General features: G+C 47.2%; 1 protein-coding gene across 1 annotated transcript; it reads right to left on the minus strand.

The window, feature by feature from the left end:
* Window positions 1–6,971: 6,971 nt before the first annotated feature.
* TYSND1 (trypsin like peroxisomal matrix peptidase 1) lies at window positions 6,972–15,470 on the minus strand. The gene is made up of 6 exons (XM_056850506.1): window positions 15,459–15,470; window positions 11,335–11,814; window positions 9,579–10,420; window positions 9,132–9,262; window positions 7,978–8,163; window positions 6,972–7,189 (listed from the first exon to the last, which is right to left on the minus strand). Exons 1-6 carry the CDS (start codon window positions 15,468–15,470, stop codon window positions 6,972–6,974), a joined length of 1,869 nt encoding a protein of 622 aa, XP_056706484.1.
* Window positions 15,471–17,767: the final 2,297 nt, after the last annotated feature.

Here is a 17,767-nt window from a genome sequence, read left to right on the forward strand (position 1 = left end):
AAAATTCAGCAAATTTCAGGTGCGAGTTTATTTTTTTCAGTAAACCCGAAATAAGCCTAATACTCATACCGGCTTATTTCCAGGTTTACTGAAAAAATTCAGGCCCATTTATGGTGATTTTTGAAGCCCCTGAGGGGACATTTTTTGAGATAGAGACCCCATAGCTTTAAGGGACTCTCCTTGTATGACCCCTGAACTTTGGTGAAGATTGGATCAGTTGGTCCGATTTTATGGGGTCCAGAAGGGGTCACCCCTATCCTCCATAGAGAAGCTTTGTAAATTTTACCATACTTCTCTATGGAGGAGGGGCGACTCTTTCCAGACCCCATAAAATCGGACCCCCTGATCAAATCTTTACTAAACTTTGTGGGTCGTGCAAGGAGAGTTCCTTCAAGCTACTCTGTGAATTTGGGGGCTCTACCTCAAAAAATGCCCCCTGGGAGAATTTTAAAAGTACTTACATTTTAGACTTGTAAGTAATGGCCGCCCATCTGCTTCCCTCAAGACACTCATTTTCTCAGGGTTGATTGAAAGGCTGCTATCAATCATAGAATCATAGAGTTGAAAGGGACCATCAGAGTCATCTAGTCCAACCCCCTGCATAATGCAGGAAAACTCCTGGGAAATTGAGTTTTCCCACGGTTGTAAAGGCCGCTTCCTCCCTCCCTTAAGAGTCATGGGAAAACTCAATTTTCTTGACCCATGGGGTGATGTCACATCCTTACTTTTACTAGGCAGACTTTGTTTAAGGGGTGGTTTGCCAGTGCCTTCCCCAGTCATCTTCCCTTTACCCCCAGCAAGCTGGGTACTCATTTTACCAACCTCGGAAGGATGGAAGGCTGAGTCAACCTTGAGCCGGCTACCTGAAACTGACCTCCGTCGGGATCGAACTCAGGTTGTGAGCAGAGCTTGGACTGCAGTACTGCAGTTTACCACTCGATGCCATGGGGCTCCTTTCCCATACAAATAGGGGCTGGATAATATTTCTTTCCAGGCCCTGGCTGAGAAGCAGCACCAGAAGGGCCGCCTAGCAGTTAAGAGTGGTGGTTTGGAGTGGTGGACTCTAATATGGAGAACCAGGTTGGTTTCCCCACTCCTCCATATGAAGCCTGCTGGGTGACCTTGGGCTAGTCACAGCTCCCTTAGAGCTCTCTCAGCCCCACCTACCTTACAGGCGAGCGGAGGGGGAAGGTGATTGTAAGCTGGTTTGATTCTTCCTTAAGTGGTAGAGAAAGTCGGCATATACAGTGAGGGGAAAAAGTATTTGATCCCCTGCTAAATTTGCCCGTTTGCCCTCTGACGAAGGAATGACCAGTCCATAATTTTAATGGTTGGTTTATTGTAGCTGTGAGAGACAGAATAACAGGAAAAACCCCAGAAACCCAGAAGACAAAAGTCAGAGATTGATGTGCATTATAATGAGTGAAATAAGTATTTGATCCCCTATCAACCAGCCAGATTAGGGTTAGGGTTAGGGTTCTGCTGTCAACAGAAGCAATCCATCAGATTCCAAACTAGCCACCATGACCAACACCAAAGAGCTGTCCAAGGATGTCAGGGACAAGATTGTAGACCTGCACAAGGCTGGACTGGGCTACAAGACTATTGCCAAGCAGCTTGGTGAGAAGGTGACAACCCTAACCCTAACCATCAACCTCCCTCGGTCTGGGGCTCCATGCAAGATCTCATCTTGTGGAGTTGCAATGATCATGAGAATGGTGATGAAGCAGCCCAGAACTACACAGGGGGAACTTGTCAATGATCTCAGGGCAGCTGGGACCATAGTCATCATGAAAACAGTTGGTAACACACTACGCCGTGAAGGACTGAGATCTTGCAGAGCCCGCAAGGTCTCCTTGCTCAAGACAGCACATGTACAGGCCCGTCTGCAGTTTGCCAATGCATATCTGAATGACCCAGAGGAGAACTGGGTGAAAGTGTTGTGGTCAGATGAGACCAAAATCGAGCTCTTTGGCATCAACTCAACTTACCGTGTTTGGAGGAGAAATGCTGCCTATGACCCCAAGAACACCATCCCCACCGTCAAACACGGAGGGGGACATATTATGCTTTGGGGGTGTTTTTCTGCTAAGGGGACAGGACACCTTCACCGCATCGAAGGGATGATGGACGGGACCATGTATCGTCAAATCTTGGGTGAGCACCTCCTTCCCTCAGCCAGGGCATTGAAAATGGGTCGAGGATGGATATTCCAGCATGACAATGACCCAAAACACACAGCCAAGGCAACAAAGGAGTGGCTCAAGAAGCAGCACATTAAGGTCCTGGAGTGGCCTAGCCAGTCTCCAGACCTTAATCCCATCGAAAATCTGTGGAGGGAGCTGAAGGTTCGAGTAGCTACACATCAGCCTCGAAATCTTACTGACTTGGAGAGGATCTGCAAAGGAGTGGGACAAAATACCTCCTGAGATGTGTGCAAACCTGGTGGCCACCTACAAGGAACGTCTGATCTCTGTAATTGCCAACAAGGGTTTTGCCAAGTACTAAGTCATCTTTTGCAAAGGGATCAAATACTTATTTCACTCATTATAATGCACATCAATCTCTGACTTTTGTCTTCTGGGTTTCTGGGGTTTTTCCTGTTGTTATTCTGTCTCTCACAGCTACAATAGACCTACCATTAAAATTATGGACTGGTCATTTCTTCGTCAGAGGGCAAACGGGCAAATTCAGCAGGGGATCAAATATGTTTTTCCCTCACTGTAAAAGCCAACTCTTCTTCTTTTGGGGGACTATTTTATTCAAGGCATCTGTGCTATCTATGCTGGAATGAAACTGCTCTCTTTAAAGTAGGTAGAGGTGAGCTACAGTTGCTCACTGCTGATAATTACTCCCTACATACTCAAAGGTACAGAAGACTGCATCATATCTGCTTCTTTAAAAAGACACGAACACAGCTCGGAAGAGGTAATGCTTGAACAGTATGATGGGAGAAGGGGCAAGGAGTCCGAGATACCAGCAGTGCCTGTAAGATCCACACACACACACACAATCCTGTTTACAGATCTCTGGTCTTCAAGCACTTGCTATCTGCTGGCTCACTCTGGATTTAGCTCTCATGTTTCCTTTCCGCTGATTTTCTGAAGTCAGGGTGGGAAACCAAACTGGCCTGAAAGAAGGGCCAATTTTGAGGGCCCCTGGAAGAGAGAAAAAGAAAAAAAAGACGGCTCAAATGTAAAAAATGATGCAAACCTAGAAGCTTGCTGAAATTCTACTCTTTGTTGGGTCACTTTTTAGAGTCACCAAGAAAGCACAAGCAGCATTGTTTGAAAATATAATCTTTTTTTAAAAAATGTGGACAACCTGAAACGGAAGGAAGCCCCATTCCTAGGAGACAGATGGTGACCATTGTTTGAAACACTGGCGCCATCTGGTGGCAATACTAGACACTGAGCACCTACCCGCAAAGGTCAGTCATCCTGTTTAAGGGGTGGCCAAACAGTAGCTTGGGAGTCAGAAGGCACCATTTTACAAGGAAAAGGCAGCTTGCAGGCTAGCACACCTTGAAGCTCCCCACATCAGTCAGGCACTTCCCCCCCACAACTGCTCAATTTCCTTTGTACAGAGAGGAGAGACCTCTTGGCTCTCTCACTGAATGTGTGTGTGCGCGTGTTAAGTGCTGTCAAGTCGCTTCCGACTCATGGCGACCCTATGAATCAACGTCCTCCAAAGTGTCCTCTCCTTAACAGCCTTGCTCAGATCTTGCAAATTGAGGGCTGCGGCTTCCTTTATTGAGTCCAGCCATCTCTTGTTGGGTCTTCCTCTTTTCCTGCTGCCCTCAACTTTACCTAGCGTGACGGTCTTCTCTAGTGACTCTTGTCTTCTCTTACATTACCTGTTAGCTGTTGCCTGTGATTGGCTGTGGCGCCGAAGAAAGGGAGTGTGCCAGGATCTCACAATGCCTTTAAAAAACGTTGGAAGTCTGTGGAGGGGGAGGAATGAAGTGAAATGAATGAAGGAATCAGATTAGCAGTGGCGGACTTCTCCCTCGGACATTTCTGCTTGCTCCGCTTCCTCGCCCAAATGGCCTATTCTGGGGGGAACAAGGGAGACTTCCCCCGCCCCTTTCCTAGGTGGGCGACCCACCCCTGGTGCTGCCGCCAAAAGAAAGGAAGGGTCAGTTTGCAAAGAGGGGGAAACGTTCACAGTCTGATGCTAGGCATGTTTACTGGCCAACTAAGTCTCACTGATTTCAACAGGGAATGCATGTTGACAGAAACAGGTACGCATACTTAAGAGAGCCAGCATGGTTAGTGGTTAAGGTGCTGGGCTAGGACCTGGGAAACCCAGGTTCAAATCCCCACTTGCGCCATGGAAGACTGCTGGGTGACCTTCGGCCAGTCACACACTCTAAGCCCTCACCATGGCTAGCATTTGGATAGGAGACCTCCAAGGAATACCAGGGGCATGAAGCAGAGGCAAGCAATGGCAAACCACCTCCCAACATCTCTTGCCTTGAAAATCCTACGGGGTCACCACAAGTCAGCTGTGACTTTGCAGCAAAAAAAAAAAAGGAAAAAAGCATACTTAGAAGTAAGAGTTGTTCAACAGTGGAACTGGCTACCTAGGGAGGTGGTGAGCTCCCCCTCACTGGCAGTCTTTAAGCAGAGGCTGGACAAACACTTGTCAGGGATGCTCTAGGCCAGGGGTGGGGAACCTTTTTTCCGCCAAGGGCCATTTGGATATTTATAACATCATTCGCGGGCAATACAAAATTAGCAACTTAAAAATTAGCCGACCAAGCCCCAAGCAGGCAGCTGCCCCAGATGACCCCCCCGGCATGGACAAGCAGGCAAGCATCCAACCGGTGGCGCACTTGCTGTTGCACCAGCCGGCCATAGCCATCTAAGCTGCACGCGGAGTTGCTCCTGCTCCGCATGGTTGGGCCGGATTCTACAGCCGGTTCCTGCTACCTCCACCTGCAGGGATGAAATAAGGACACACTGCCTAAGAACTCTCCCCTACACGCATTCTGGCCCTGCCTCCTTTAGTCCCCCCATTGTTGCCACTTCCGTCCCCAGCCCTCTTGTAGTACAGAGGGAATAAGATTCTCCATGGCCCAAGTGGGAAAGGGTTAACAGTTTCTTGGGCGGTCCTAGCAGCTTCATAGCTAAAGACTCTTTACACAAGGGGGGAAAATGTTCCTTTTCTCGGCAAAACAAAGTCACACCTGCCTTGAATAAAGGCTATTCCTGTCCGTGGGAGGGGGTGGATCACCAGTCTTAGATCCTCCTGAGCTAGAGATCTGCCAGGACCCAAGAAGGGCCAGACCAAATGATTTTGTGGGCCTTAAACAGCCCCCCAGGTCTGACGTTCCCCACCCATGCTCTAGGCTGATCCTGCATTGAACTAGATGGCCTTTTTGGCCCCTTCCAACTCTATGATTCTATGTAAATCCTGTTATGTTAACGGAGTCTGCTCCCGAGTGTGAACAGGATTATAGATTCAGAACGCAAGACTGCATGCTGTGGAGAGCAGTTGTATAGTTTGCTTACATCCCTAGTGGGAATATTTTCTCCCTAGTGGGAATGTTACGTGGCTTTCTTCCCTCCTCTTTGTATCCTCTCAACAGCCTACTGAGGTAGGTTAGGCTCACCCAGTGAGCTTTGACAGCAGAGTGGGGAATGTGAACTTGGATTTCGCAGGCCCTGGTCAGCCACTCTAAGAACGACACTGCTTTCAGGTTAGATCGATGAGGTTCTGGTGGTCAGGGCTGGTCACCCAGCTGTGCTACATCAACCATAGCACACAAGCTAGAAGAGGGTATGTCCCCTCTCCTTAGCCAAAAAGCCCAGGGACAAGGGCACGGTTTGACATAGTTTAGTTAGATGCCAAGCCTTAATAGGAGCCGGTGTGGTGTAGTGGTTAAGAGCAGTAGTTTGGTGGACTCTGATGTGGAGAACCGGGTTTGATTTCCCACTCCTCCACATGAGTGGCAGAGGCTAATCTGGTGAACTGGGTTTGTTTCCCCACTCCTCCACATGAAGCCAGCTTGGGTGACCTTGGGCTAGTCACACTTTCTCAGCACCACCTACCTCACAGGGTGACTGTTGTGGGGAGGGGAAGGGAAGGTGATTGTAAGCCAGTTTGATTCTTCCTTAAGCAGTAGAGAAAGTCGGCATATAAAAACTCTCTTTTTCTAATAATTTAGTATTGCAAATCCAAGCAAGTTCTACTGCATTCCTTCCCCTTACCATTACCCTAAGACATACGCTTCATGAACTGAGGCAACTCTCCAGCTCTCTTCTCTCCATTTTATGGATGAAAGGATCATCCAGAGATATTAATTCTGAAAATCTGTTTTATGATGGAACGACATTTTTGTCTTGATAAGATATGAAAAGGTCAAATTAGCAGTAAGTACAGTCTTAATATGGCTTTAAGGTGGGGCATCCATTTTAAAAAGGCATGGAAATGCTTTTGGGTCTGGAACTTCCAAAGCTCAGTAAGTTTGGCCACCCCGCCCGAGTGATTTGTTCAACACATAGTGTCACAAATATGAGGGGGGCTCCCTGCCTGGAGAACCTCACAATCTACATTTCAGCGATTGCTGAAGACGAGCCCGTTTCAGTTGAAAGGTAAGGTGACTAAAGGGGTTGAGCCAAAGGCTTAGTAGAAAAAGTGGACCTCTGAGGAGACAGAAGAGATTCTGCACAGCTCCAGGCATGAGAAGCAACAAGGAATGCTGGTAGAGGAGCAGAGGATGTTCTGATTGGCTGGGTGGGAGACAGTGGGAGGAGGGCAGAACAGAGGCATGATGGGAAATAAGAGCAAAAGCAAGGGAAGGCAAGCCTCATTGAGCCACCTTCTGCCTTCTCAGAAGACTAACCAAAATTTTTCAAGTATAACCCTAAGCACCGCAGGTCACCCAGTAATACAAAACAGTCCCCGCTGCAAGCTCATCCTTCACAATTGTGAGCTCTTTCTTTTCTTCTCCAAGCTAAAGATCTTCAGAGCTTGCTCAGTGGTAGCTCCCCAGGCTCTCTTTGAAGCCTCCAGACTACCCGGACCCTTCCAGCCACCCTGTCCAGCTCCTGGAAGCCACGCAGATCTCTGCTGCGGGTGTACTCCAGGAGAGCCGACCGCAAGACCGTAATGGGGATGCTGAAGTTCAGGTGGGGGTACGTGGCCCCGATGCTGTTGTCCCTCGTGTTGCTGGCAACAATACCTAGAATTGGGGGAAACACCGTTTTAATGTGCTGCTCTCTTGCAAAAGCCCATGCACAAGAAGTCTGCAGCAAAGTATGGCACCAGCTATGTACCAAATATGAGACTACAGAGAGATTCCACCAGAGAAAACAAAACACAAATCCTTCTGCAGTATCTTGGAGCTAGTACATACGTGATCAGTGATAAGTGCTAATACCACCACTGGACAGCTTGCCATGAACTAACTACATTCACAGAAACCGTTATGATATGAGGACCAGCTGCACGAAACACCTTTGCCTCTGCAAACCTAAATACAAGTGATCAGTCTTCCCTTGTATATGAGAGAAACGGATGAGCAGGCAGGCGTCTCTACTTCAGGATAGACGGACTCACGTTCTAGCTGTATCTGAAGAAATGAGCTGTTGCTCACGAAAGCTCATACCCTGCCAGAAATTTAGTTATTCTTTAAGGTGCTACTGGACTCTTTTCTACTGCTGGTTGCTTATTATTAGAACTGTGTAAATAGCATTAAAATACAGAACTTGACCCCTTTAAACTAGTTCTTGGATCTAGTATATTTATATTGCTCCACATGCAGAGATGACAACCCCCAATCCCTGGAAACACTGCTCAGCACACCGAACGCCCCCAATTTTGCCAAGTTCTGCAAATGTACTTTTAAAGTTTACATACTAAGAGCTTGCCTTCTTTAAAAGAAAGCTGGACTTCCCCAAACAACAAGTTCTACAACAATCTCTACACTGGCTGAGGGAGGGTAAGGAAGACGAGAAAGCGGCCATATACCAAGAAGTTCCCCACTGCGTGTGGCAAAGAGAGCCCCGCCACTTGAGCCACCATGGACAGCGCAGGTTGCCTGAAGCATCACGGGCTTCTCGTCCACAACGATGACCGCCGACAAGATCCCTGAAGTTACCGATGGGCCGCAGGCCTGGCCGAAGGCGCCGAATCCAACCATGCTGACATCTTCTCCTGATGGAAGAAAAGACACAAACAGCCATAGTCACACAAAGAACACATTCAGCGGGGAACAACTTGGTATACAGCCACTTTCCCAAAAATGGGAAAAGTGAGGGGGGGGGGGAGATTTTCAAGTGGAGAGAGTTTAAGGGAGAGCAACGTCCTACAGCAAATACCACAGCTGAACACAAATAGGCTCTGCCTTTAATGGAAAGCAGCAGAAATGGGACCAACATTTAAGTCACCAGACGCAGAAGACCACTACTCACAGGGCACTCTGGGCTGAAGCACCCCAGCTGCTTAACTCGATCCCCCACCCCACCCCCCAGCTACCAAAAATGCTTTGAAACAAACAAATTCTTTTGGAATACATGATGGTTGTTAAGACAACATAAAGTTCAGCAATTTGCAGCTCTCTTTCTCTCTCGTGTGCGTGTGCTTTATTGTTGGGCTTATTTGCAATTTTGCATGTAGAAAACAAAGGCTCTTACGCTTTTGCATTTGATAAATACACCAATTAAAACAACTGTATATGTTAACTAAGTTATGTGATGTGCTTTATGCTGCAGAAGCCACAAAAGAGATTTAGGTTTTATGTGTGCATGTTCAATACTGTCAAGTCGCTTCTGACTTATGGCAACCCTATAAATATGTCCTCCAAAACAACAGCCTTGCTCTGGTCTTGCAGACGGAGGGCCGTGGCTTCCTTGATAGAGTCCATCCATTTCATGATGGGTCTTCCTCTTTTCCTACTGCCTTCAATTTTTCCTAGCATTATTGTCTTTTCCAGTGACTCTTGACTTTTCATAGTGTGACCAAAGTATGACATCCTCATTTTAGTCATTTTACTGCGTATTTCAATTTCCTCCAAAATTTCTATCCCCTCATTTTAAAAAGAAAGAAACATGGGAGGGGGGCAGTTTTGCCCATGGCTTGAAAACTTCCAGAAACTTTACATCTCTAGATCAGCTAGCACCTACCTTCACAGAACTTGGAGGCTAGGACAGGCTCTACAAACGTGGATAAACTTTCTTCCAGTTCTACAAGTGCAACGTCATAGGGAGAAGCATCCTGTGTCGCAAACACCACTTTCCCTTTAGTTACCAACGTCCTAGGAGAAAACAGAAGCAAGTTGCTGGGGGCACAGATACAGATGCTTACAACAACATGCATGGGGGTGGATCCTATTTACCGCAACTGACCCTTGGTCCATCAAAATCAGTATTGTCTACTCAGACCAGCAGTGGCTCTCCAGGGTCTCAGGCAGAGGTCTTTCACACCTACTTGTCTAGTCTCTTTAACTGGAGATGCCAGGGATTGAACCTGGGACCTTCTGCATGCCAAGTAGATTCACTACCACTAAGCCACGGCCCCTCATAGCAATAAGGATTAGGAATCTCACCATAAACAAGAAAACTCAGACTTACCGTTCAGGGTTGGGTTGTAGCCTCACAAGGACACTTGATGCTCCGCTGACCACATGGCGACAAGTCAACACAACCCTTGAGCTCACCATCACCCCAGACCCCCAGGTCAGCCCACACTCCACCAGAACAGCAGCAGCCAGCATCTGCTGGACTGGCCCACCTTTGGCTACTACCGTCTTCTGAGTCATAGCCACAAGTCGCAGGGGGGGTAAACAGGTTTTCTGAAACCGGTGTGGCTCCGAGAGGATGCCCCTGATACTCTCCAGGACGCAGTCAATGGCACAAACCAGCGTGAGGCCAACCCACTCGTTGGACTTCCAGCAAAGGGGAGCGACAATTATCCCAACGAGTTGGGGGCCGACTCCAGATACCGCAAAGACACCACCGCCTTCAGTGCCAGGCAAGCAGCGAGCATCAGTCAGAATGAGGGCATGGCCTTCTCCAGCCAGATTACTCACTATCCCTTTGCTAAGGGTGTTCATGAAAATGTCCGGGCAAAAGATCCCGAAAGGGGAGCCGCAAGCAAAGAGCGGGTCCCCTTTTCTCAGAAGGGCAGCCGGCATGCAGCTCACTGAACCCGCACCATGGAAGTCGCAGTCCAGGATGCGCAGCAAGGCAAACCAGTGCAGGAAACGCAGCTCGTCCGCACACGAACCGGACTCTTCCCCAACCTCATCCCCACCAAAGTGCCACTGATCAGACGCGCTGAAGACTTTGGAGAAGGCATCCTGGAACCGCCGGCAGGGGACCACCATCAAGAGCTCGGCTTCGTGGCACTCCAGGCCCCCGGTGGCCTCCAGGTGACTGGAAAGCGGGTTGAACCACAAAGACGGGGCGCTGCCCTGTGTTGTGGTAACGGGGGTTCGGGGGGGGGGGAGAGAGACCCGAATAATTATTTCAAGAAAGCAGTTTATTCTGGCAGCTGCGACCCAGAGGCCCTAATGGGCAGAAATCTCTGAGTCCCGATTGTACTGAGGGAGAGATATTTATCCAACTTTAAGATATGACAACCCATAAACATTCAGGGTAAAGCAGATAAGCACTACAGACATAGAGGCGGCAGTAAAGTAACAGTTTTACCCAGTTCTTGTTACAGTTTACTGTAACCCTCCGTGACTTTTGCCCCAATTACTACAGACATAGACACACAGAGATATTGGTTCTTGTAGGTTATCCGGGCTGTGTGACCGTGGTCTTGGTATTTTCTTTCCTGACGTTTCGCCAGCAGCTGTGGCAGGCATCTTCAGAGGAGTAACACTGAAGGACAGCGTCTCTCAGTGTCAAGTGTGTAGGAAGAGTAACATATAGTCAGAAAGGGGTTGGGTTTGAGCTGAATCATTGTCCTGCAAAAAGTATCAAAGGTAATGTGCTAATCAAAGTACCTTTGATACTTTTTCCAGGACAATGATTCAGCTCAAACCCAACCCCCCCCTTTTGACTATATATCACTCTTCCTACACACTTGACACTGACAGCCACTGTCCTTCAGTGTTACTCCTCTGAAGATGCCTGCCACAGCTGCTGGCGAAACGTCAGGAAAGAAAATACCAAGACCACGGTCACACAGCCCGGATCACCTACAAGAACCCATGAACTCTGACCGTGAAAGCCTTCGACAATACACAGAGCTATCCTGCCCAGCAACAAGCTATTCCCTTGCTGCCCTAATACATTTACAGAAAGGAAAAGAGATTATTACAAATTGCTAAATCAGTGGATCCTCCCTAGTCAGGGGAAGTGTACCTTGCTGCCTCACCTGCGAGTCCCCCTGGGGCCAACCGCACGCGCTTTGGCCGCGGGGTCGGCTTGGCCGGAGCACGCGGATCTGGAGGCCCGGGGCGAAGCTGCCGGGGAGCAGGACCGGCCGCCGGGCCCAGCCGGGCCGCTCCGAGGCCAGCAGGAAAGGGGCGAAGACGGCCCCGTGGCACAGGGCGACGCCCGGGCTCTGCGGCAGGAGCACGCCGCTGCCGCTCCACGGCCCCCGGGGCAGGGAGCCGGCGGCCGGGCCGGGGCCGCGCGGGGGGGAGACGCCGACGATGCAGCCCGCACAAGCCGCAGCCGCCGCCATGGAGGGACCCGCCGGCAAAACACCAACCAAGGGGAGCAGCCGGAACCGGAAGTCGGAGGGCCCCACGGCGGCGTTCTGATTGGCTGTTCGGTTGACGAGGAGGGGCGCTGCGATTGGGCCAACCGGCTCCTGCTGCGGACGTCCTTTCTGATTGGCTACTTTGGAATCCTGAGTGTTTGAGAGAGTTTAGATATTGGGATCAACGGACAAAAACGGATTTTACGATTTCAGTGAGTTATAGAAACAAGTTTTATTACGTGTCTATTATATTGTTAATGGAAACTTTTTAAATCTGTTAAGACACTTCTTCGGAAGTCTGGTGATGGGTCATTTTTTAAGATGGGTGGAGGGTCAAGAGGGTATTTTTTGTTGTTTGAACTTTATAATTTTGTAGCTATGAATGTACTAATAAGAGCATGTAATTGATACTCTTTTGTACTTTCTCTTTTTAATTATTGTTTTTCTTTTTTTAATTGTTTTTCTTTTTTTAATTATTATTGTATTTGTTTGTATCTGTTTGTTTTGTTTAATGTTATAAAAATAAAATTTATAAAAAGAGAGAGTAGAAAAGGGCAAGAGTCCAGTAGCACCTTAAAGACTAACAAAAATATTTCCTGGCAGGGTGTGAGCTTTCGTGAGCCACAGCTCCCTTCTTCAGATACAGCTAGAATGTGAATCCATCTGTCTTTAAGTAGAAGAGAGTGAATTCAGACAAGCAGTATTAGAAAAGGGCAAGAGTCCAGTAGCACCTTAAAGACTAACAAAAATATTTTCTGGCAGGGTGTGAGCTTTCGTGAGCCACAGCTCCCTTCTTCAGATACAGCTAGATTGTGAATCCATCTGTCTTTAAGTAGAAGAGAGTGAATTCAGACAAGCAGTATTAGAAAAGGGCAAGAGTCCAGTAGTACCTTAAAGACTAACAAAAATATTTCCTGGCAGGGTGTGAGCTTTCGTGAGCCACAGCTCCCTTCTTCAGATACAGCTAGAATGTGAATCCATCTGTCTTTAAGTAGAGTGAATTCAGACAAGCATTAGTATGCAAATGTTAACAGTCTGTCAATGTGACTAGCAGGCGTGATGGGATGAGGTGTGGTCTGCAGAAGAGTCTGTGATGTCCAGGGGAGAGATGGGTGTGGAGAAATCAGCATTGGTCATGAGCCATGAATGCAAGGTCTTTATTCAGCCCAGGTAAATGCATTGTCTTTAGTTTGAATATCAACTGTAATTCAGTGAGAGAGAGAGAGAGTGGGGGTGTGTGAGAAGTGCGTGTGTGAAGTGCCGTCAAGTCGTTTCCGACTCATGGCGACCCGGGGTTACTGCACTTTGTATTCCCAGCGATGCATTAAGAGTTTGAAAATGTTGTAAAAAACATCGCTTTAAAAGGGTTTTTGGATACCACGGCTTATAAATGGTTGGAAGGCGTCTTCACAGCTAAAGGGGCCAAACAAAGTGCAAACAGTATTTTTTATAACGTTTTCAAACTCTTAATACATCGCTGGGAATACAAGTGCAGTGACCAAATCATGTCCTCCAAAGTGTCCTATCCTTAAAAGCTTTGCTCAGATCTTGCTTCCTTTATTGAGTCCGTCCATCTCTTGTTGGGTCTTCCTCTTTTCCTGCTGCCTTCCTTTAGGGTGGCCAGGTCCCTCTTGGCCACCGGTGGGAGATTTTTGGAGCGGAGCCTGAGGAGGGTGGGGTTTGGAGAAGGACTTCAATGCCAGAGTTCAATTGCCAAAGCAGCCATTTTTCTCCAGGTGATCTGATCTCTCTATCGGCTGGAGATCAGTTGAATTAGCAGGAGATCTCCTGCTACTATCTGGCAGTTGGCAACCGTAAGCACGATCGTCTTTTCCAGTGACATCTTTTCCAGTCTTCTCATAATATGTCCAAAGTACAACAGCCTCAGTTTAGTCATTTTAGCTTCTAGGGTCAGTTCACTCTGGTGAATGAGGGTCACTCTGTGAATGAAGACCTGGTTAACCGGGGCCAGAAGCTGTTCTGATGGCTAGGTAGAAGATTACGCGTGGGAGGTTTTGCCTTGGATTTGCTGCTCTGTAGATGCACATTTTGCCCATCCGAATTCTGAAAACTCAAGAATACCCTCCCCCCCCACCCCGTGCAGGGTTTTGAGAATTCAGATGGGGGAAATGCGCCTCTAGAAAGCGGCAAATCCAAGGCAAAACCTCCCATGCATAAATGGTGAGTGAACAGATATATTATTAGACAATTTAAACCATTGAGCAGCCCAGGGCCATCTTAACTCATGGGCCCGATGGGCACTTGCCTGGGGCCCCCACGATCATAGGGGCCCTATGCTAATCTGTGTATGTTAAGTGACTTGCCATAAATAAATACTACTACTCAGTAGTCTAGACTATACTAAACTTTTTATTCCTGTGAGTGGTTGTCGTAGGGGCCCCAGCACAGTGGTTTGCCCAGGGACCCATAATGCTGTTAAGACAGCCCTGGAGCAGCTGCGATTGCCGTCAACCTTGGGAAATGCCGTTCAGGACATGCAAATAGCCATGTTGGACCAGAACTATTGCCAAGCTAGCCCAGCATCCTGAGTTCAACACTAGCCAGAAAGTCCATAAGGCGGATTCGTAAAACCTGCGCCCCAGCGTCTGACGATCAGAGGTATTTTTCCCCTCGTCCCAGAGGCCCTGCAAAAGGAACGGAGAATCCTCAAAAACATTACCAAACAATACAACAATTCCTCAGACGTCAAACCAGTTCCAAACCACTGTTCACTTTGCATTGTAAACGTGCCCTACAATTCAAAAGGAGAAATGTTCCCCTGAGCTTATGCAGAGTGCGTTTCCTCTAAGCACCCACGCAATTGGCCTCTTCTTTACACTTGGATGATCTTTTAGATCAGAGGACATGGAGTTGGTAACCCCGGCGCTTCACCGCGGACAGGCAGCGCATGAGAAAAGGAATCGCAGCGAGCCAGCCCAGGAGAAGCCTTTTTGCTAGCAGTTTTCCAGGGCTTCGCCAGGGCTGCTGATTCTCTCCATGTGGCCCTTGCTCATAGGCATGACTCCTCTGCCAAGAAAGGCTCCACCTCCCTGGCCCAGTGAGTTTGTTCGATATGCGCCGGCGCAGACTATCCTGTGTGTGTGGAGGAGTCTGTATTGACCCATCTTCCGGGAGTGGGTATTTTGGGTATTTTTTAAAACAACAACCATAAGCAGAATGTGGGGTGGGGTGCTCGAGCAACACACATTTGGAAGATAACTTCTGAGACTCAATCATCAAGTTCCATGGCGAGAGCAGCCATAACATGGTCTAGAAATCCAAATCCTGGAGCTGTTTACATGGGTATTTCTACTAATGAATCTCCACAGCCTTTTTGGATAAGAACTTGGTGATCATCTCCTATAGATGCACATCCATTCCTTAGAACTAATTTAGAGGACTAACTGCGGGACTGGAGAATGCTTGCGAGTAGCTACCTTGCTCCGCAGACAAATCATAAGCACAAAAATAGGGGCATAATAGCCACTCTACCAAACCATCACAAGCCCCGTCTTCGTACAAAGTACAGGCTTTCGAGCTGGCCGGGACGCTTCAAGTTGGATGCTTAGTACCAAAAAGAAAACAAAAGTGTATGGGGAGGGGGAGAAAATGAGCTGTTTCAAATTTCCAAAGTCTTCAAATGGAAAACCAGATGTACTGCAAATTGGATTCCTGTAAGAGGGTGGAAAACCAGGTTTGCCTAGGTTAGGACAAAGGGTATAGCAGTTAGGAAAACGTTGTGATCCTAGGATTTGCAGTTTATAGAGTAGGTAACTGTACCTCAATAACATTACCTGAGGGACCATGACAAAGTGAGCGTTGACTTAGGATAGCTTAAGCCCTGGAAAATGTTATTGGTGTTTAAAGTAACACTGGACTTGGATTTTGCTCTTAGACTAATACCAACTAGCAGGACTACCCACCTGAAATTACCTAGATTGGGTTCTATTGAAATGTAATGCAAGGAATAGTGTTTAAATGTATAGTAGAATTATAAAGACAGTTGGGTGCTGGTTTGTTTTAGTTCAGTTGAGTAAGATGTGGTTTGTTTGCTTTCTTAATTATGGAATTTAACCAGTCAGATTGTGGTCATTTATTTCAGCCTTAAGGAGAAACGTTAATCAATTTCAAGAAATACCTAGTTAAAATAGCACCTCTTGGTTGCTTCTCACTTAGAAGACAAAACGTCATTCTGGTCTTCCTGGTTTGGAAGACTTTACACTCTTGAACCCTGACCTGGATAGCTCCAGGCTAGCCTGATCTGGTCAGATCTCAGAAGCTAAGGTCAGTGGGCCCTGGTTAGTGTTTGGATGGGCAATCTCCAAGGCACACCAGGGTCGTGATGCAGAAGCAGGCAATGGCAAACCACCTCTGTACATCTCTTGCCTTGAATACTCTTAAGTCAGCTGTGACTTGAAAGCAAACAAACAACCATTCCTGAACAATATAGAAATGATCCCTCCCTGAAACTATAGTTTTAACTCAGCTCTGCTGATTGGGCAGTGGCAGCCCCACAAAAACCTCTTGGTAAAAGAATGTATGATGAGTAATATTTGTGCAAGCGTAAGGGAAGTCTGTAATCCAGAGAGACAAAGTATACTACACAGTATATTAAAGCTTCATCTCCTTAATGAGGATGTATTAATATATCACCCTCCCCCCGGGTTTCAGAATGGCCTTCCCATCACCCCTCTTAACTTCCTACCCACATAGACTCCCTACTTGTGAACTGGCAATCATGTATAAAGGGAAGAGCACTCACACCCGCTGCTCTGCTTTGCACATTGATTTCAACACATGTAATAGTTGTAGAGGCCTTGTGTCCTTCACCCTAGGAGCAAAAGGTTGCTATTTAGTCATTCTAGTGTGTGGGGAGAGACCATCAAATAATCATAGGGGAAGTAATATGCATGGTATATGTTCTAATGTGTTCTTAATAAACCAGTACATCAGTCTTAATGATAGTATTGCATGGATTTGTCTGTCTCCCTGTCGGAATTCTAAAAGGAACTGCTGTTATGCACATTGGACCATGAGCCAGGCAGAGTGGCAGGAATCAGGTTTTAAACACCTTTGAAAATGTATGTACTTCCTTCCTTTATACCCGACCTTTCTCCCCAATGGCCTACATTGTTCTGCTCTCTCCCATTTTATCCTCATACCAACCCTGTGAGGTAGTTAGGCTAAGAGTGCAAACTTACACAGCAAGCTTTCATGGCAGAGTGATTTGAATCTGCTTCTCCCAGATCCTAGTACAATGCTCTACTATTCCACACTGGTTCTAGAAAAACAAAAAAGGCAACACAAACCTCCCTCCCAGAGCCATAGCTATAAATATAGACAGATCTTCTGAATGAAAGCAGGCTGCAAAGAAAAGGTTACTGTGGGTGGGCTTTCAGACTTTCTCACACACACCCTCCAAAAGCGCCCTCAACTGCAATATCTGAAATATTCAACCCAACCACAATTTTCTGCCATAAAAGTCAATAGCCCCATTTTAGAGGGCAGAAAGTTAAATTGACATGCTAAAGGAATACAGCAGGGACTGTGGGAAATGTTTGCCTCCCCCCCCCCCATGCAGTAGGTATAGTTCCAAATCAAGTGACCAGCAGCCATTCACAAAAAAGCGGGGGAGATGGAGGAGAGATAATACAACGCAGCTCTCAAGAGCACCATTTGGGGGCTAGCTAAAGTCTTCACCTACATGAGAAGCATTTTTCAACACATCAGTTTTGTCTTTGGTTGCAACCCCTTTTGCTTTTATCACAGTGCTTGAGGATCAAACCTTCCTAGTACCCCTGACAAGCCAACTTTACCTAGTGTGTTGGATACATCTCTATACGCAATCCTAGAGATTCTGACCCACCACCCAGGTCCCTAAAAGATACATTACCTACCTATACCATTTGTTAGTATATAAAGCCCTAACTGAAGTCCATTTCTAGTTCCTGACAGCATTTATTCCGAATAGCACAGTTCTGGAATGGAATAAATACTGAAAATAATAGAGCCGTGTTTCAGTGCATCTCAAGCAGAATCTAACATTTTGTTTTTCATTTTAGGCAGAGAGCCGCATCAATAGACATTGCAGCCAAAACAGGGT

The sequence above is a fragment of the Euleptes europaea genome, chromosome 5 (genome assembly GCF_029931775.1).
Source record: "Euleptes europaea isolate rEulEur1 chromosome 5, rEulEur1.hap1, whole genome shotgun sequence".
Classification (NCBI taxonomy): Eukaryota; Metazoa; Chordata; class Lepidosauria; order Squamata; family Sphaerodactylidae; genus Euleptes; species Euleptes europaea.